At 43.7% G+C, this 3,390-nt stretch overlaps 1 protein-coding gene across 3 annotated transcripts in view; it reads left to right on the forward strand.

The window, feature by feature from the left end:
* Window positions 1-3,390, forward strand: part of nod1 (nucleotide-binding oligomerization domain containing 1) — a 10,866-nt gene that overhangs the window by 2,184 nt on the left and 5,292 nt on the right. For 2 of the 3 annotated variants that reach the window (XM_014029664.1, XM_014029667.1), the window contains exon 3: window positions 419-2,231. In XM_014029664.1, coding sequence (XP_013885118.1) covers window positions 419-2,231 — 1,813 coding nt within the window. The remainder of the gene's footprint in view (window positions 1-418; window positions 2,232-3,390) is intronic. The other variant, XM_014029666.1, reaches the window with a different exon arrangement.

Raw genomic sequence — 3,390 nt, forward strand, 5'->3', positions numbered from 1 at the left:
TCTTTTAGAGACAGAACCCAGTTTCAAGTTGTTTAGTTAGACCATGATGTGCCTGGAAAATACAGAATACCYGTTTTTAAGTGAAACCCAACAACTACTCCAATAGATTCAATGATAAATCAGTATAACAGTTTGTATGAATCGAGCTGAGTTTGCCATGATGTGGGTGGAGGTGGGCAGCAAAATGATGTCACTTGAAAAACAGTTTTCCAAACCATGAACATAAAGTCTGGCCCTTCAAAATGCGTCCGCCCAGCTCACTGGGTGTTGTGTCATAAACACTCTGAATTCAGTGAGACTGACTGAAAATGTTATTTTCTTGCACACAAGCTTGAGTTACCAACTAGAGTCTAACAGTTGCAGTACGGTGAGAAACTACTTCAAACAAAACTTTACTGATGGTGTTTATCCTTTTCAGTCAGTAGGTTCTGTGAGAAGCTGCGAGACGAGATGAGCCGAGACACCAGCTTCATCATGTCGTACAGTCAGCAAGATGAGACCCGGTTAGAGGATCTGTACACGGACACCGTGATGGAACTGTTGAATGACTGCAATGAAAGCCTTGGTTTTATTGACTCTTTGAACCAGTTCCTGGGGGATGAGGGGGTTTTCAATCCTCAAGGTGAGATCATCTATGTGATGGGAGATGCTGGTGTGGGGAAGTCTATCCTTCTGCAGAAGCTGCAGAACCTCTGGTCCAAAAAGGAGCTGCAGACAGATGCTATCTTTTTTTTCAAGTTCCGCTGCAGGATGTTCAGCGTCTTTAAAGAARCAGAGCAGATATCCCTCAGGGATCTTTTGTTCAAGTACAACTGCTACCCGGATCACGATCCCGACAATGAAGTCTTCKATTACATCCTGCGCTTTCCGGAGAAGGTTGTTTTGACTTTTGATGGTTATGATGAGATTCAGGAGGTTGTAGACCAGATGAATKTTCCTGAGATGGTGTCTCCAGAGGACAAGGCTAACCCCCTTCAGCTGCTCAACAGCTTGCTCTCTGGGAAACTACTCAAGGGCTCCAAGAAGGTGCTCACGACTCGAACAGGGGATGAAATGCAAAGTCGGGTGATCAAAAAGAAGGTGATGTTACGAGGGTTTTCCCCAGACCACCAAAAGTCGTACATACAACTGCACTTCAAGGAACAGGAGCATCGGGAGCTGGTGTCAGTTCAGCTGGATGCCAGCCCTCACCTCTGTGGCYTGTGTTCCACTCCGTTGTTCTGCTGGATTGTATTCAAGAGCTTTAGTCACCTGCACACGGTGCATGATAGTTTCCAACTGCCTGAAACCTGCATCACACTTACTGACATCTTTCTCCTGCTGTCCGAGGTCTTCCTCAGCCGCTCAGCGTCCCCTGCTCCTTCCCTGCTGAAGAAAAGCACCCGCTGCACCTCGGAGACTTTCCGAGCTGGGCTCAGGCCTCTTGCTGCCTTTGCTAAGCTGGCCCTGCAAGGTTTGAAGGAGGGTAGTTTCCTCTGCAGCCAAACAGAAATCAGTGAGTCTGGTCTTACGGAGGAGGACATGGCCATGGGTTTTCTCAGACCTGTCAGGGACTGTAACACCAGTGGAGAACCYGCTACCTTCGAATTCATCCACACCACCCTCCAGTCTTTCTTGGCTGCGTTTGCTCTGGTGTTGGATGAGGAGGCCCCGCCCACTTCCATCCTCAGGTTCTTCACAGAATGCAGCAGAAATAGACCACAGCCTTGTCTGCCTTTGGCTTGGTGTGTCAGCAAGTCTGTCAATTCCGGTGAAAATAGGCCAGTTGCAACAAACCAGCGCCTTCAGTTTACAAATCTGTTCTTGTCTGGACTGCTGTCGAAAAACAACACAAGTCTGATGGGACATCTAGTACCTCTTGCTTTACTAAAGAAGAAGCGAGCCTTGTTGAAGTCTTATCTGTCCAACAGCGTCAAGTCCCACCTGCAGAGCTTACCCATCTTTCAAGGTAACGAAGGCAAAAAAGTTCATGTTTTGCCMAACTTTCTTTGGATATTAAGATRCATCTTTGAGACAGGAAGCAAAGACATCGCTAAGATGACAGCTAAGGGCATCACAGCGGGTTTCATCAAGCTGGGGTACTGTAACGTGTCCTCAGGGGACTGCACCGCCATAAACTTTGTGCTGCAGCACCGTCAGAAGCTGCTGGGTCTTGACATGGATAACAACATCATCAGTGATTACGGCGTGAAGCAGCTCCGGCCTTCGTTTTGCATGATGACGGTTGTGAGGTAAGAAGAATGCTTTTAGCTGTGGTGGTCCAGAAGGTCTTCCAGATTCATTTATGACCTAAAACATCTGAGCCCCAAAGCTGAACACCAACAGAAAAACCTTAGTCTGGTCATGTGTTTACTGCGGTAAAATTATCCAGTGATACATGATATGAATCAATGATTTTTCAGTATTTATTGTATTTACTCCAGCTTGTTTTATTGATGCATGACTCATTTTCCTTTAAAAGTCAGTTGAAAACATTTTCAGTTAAAAACCTTTTTTGTTCGCATTTTATTGTTTCATCACTGACTGCAAACTGTCTTGGTTCAGATGTAACAAAATCTGCTCAAATCAGTCCACTACCATCATGAAGTATATGATGGATCCCTTTCTTTGATCATAATGTCTTTATTTTAATGTAAAACACCAATTTCTTAAAGTTGAGATATTTATAATCTAACTAAAAACAGAATGCAGTGATTTGTTTTATTTATGGGATATAGTATACATGTCAGATTTTAAAACACTTTTAGGGGAAAAAGGTACATTTATGGCAACAACACATCTCAGAAAGTCATGTTTTCCTCCATGAAGCATTTTAAATAAATGTCTCAACATTTTGGACCCGAGGAGACCAGCTGCTGGAGTTTTTAGAGGGAATGTTTTCCCGTTCTGGTCTGATGGATGATTCTGCCCCTTCAATAATCCTGGGTCTTTTCTGCTGAATGCGTGGCTTCATCATGTATTAAACAGGTGCCGACAGGTCAGTTCAACACCTGGACTCTTCTGCAGTAAAGTCATGCTGTTTACTGGACACAGGATCAGGTTTAGATTCGTCCTGCTGGAATAAGCACATTGTAAATGGACTGGTCTTAACATAGAACACAATGAACTTTAGAAGTGTTCCTGAGTCCATGCAGTCATGTCCAGAACAGAACCAGACCTGGGTTTTGAATTCATTCACTCATTCATTCATTCATTCATTCATTCATTCATTCATTCATTCATTCATTCATTCATTCATTCATTCATTAATCTAAACTGGACCTGGTGGAGATTCTTCACTATTTGAATCCTCCATTAGGTTTCATTCAAATCTTATAAACCAGAGGTTCCCAAAGTGCTGTTTGCAGGGGGGCGTGGTATGACTGAATCATATATATATATATATATATA

This window comes from Austrofundulus limnaeus, unplaced genomic scaffold, assembly GCF_001266775.1.
Source record: "Austrofundulus limnaeus strain Quisiro unplaced genomic scaffold, Austrofundulus_limnaeus-1.0 Scaffold937, whole genome shotgun sequence".
Classification (NCBI taxonomy): domain Eukaryota; kingdom Metazoa; phylum Chordata; class Actinopteri; order Cyprinodontiformes; family Rivulidae; genus Austrofundulus; species Austrofundulus limnaeus.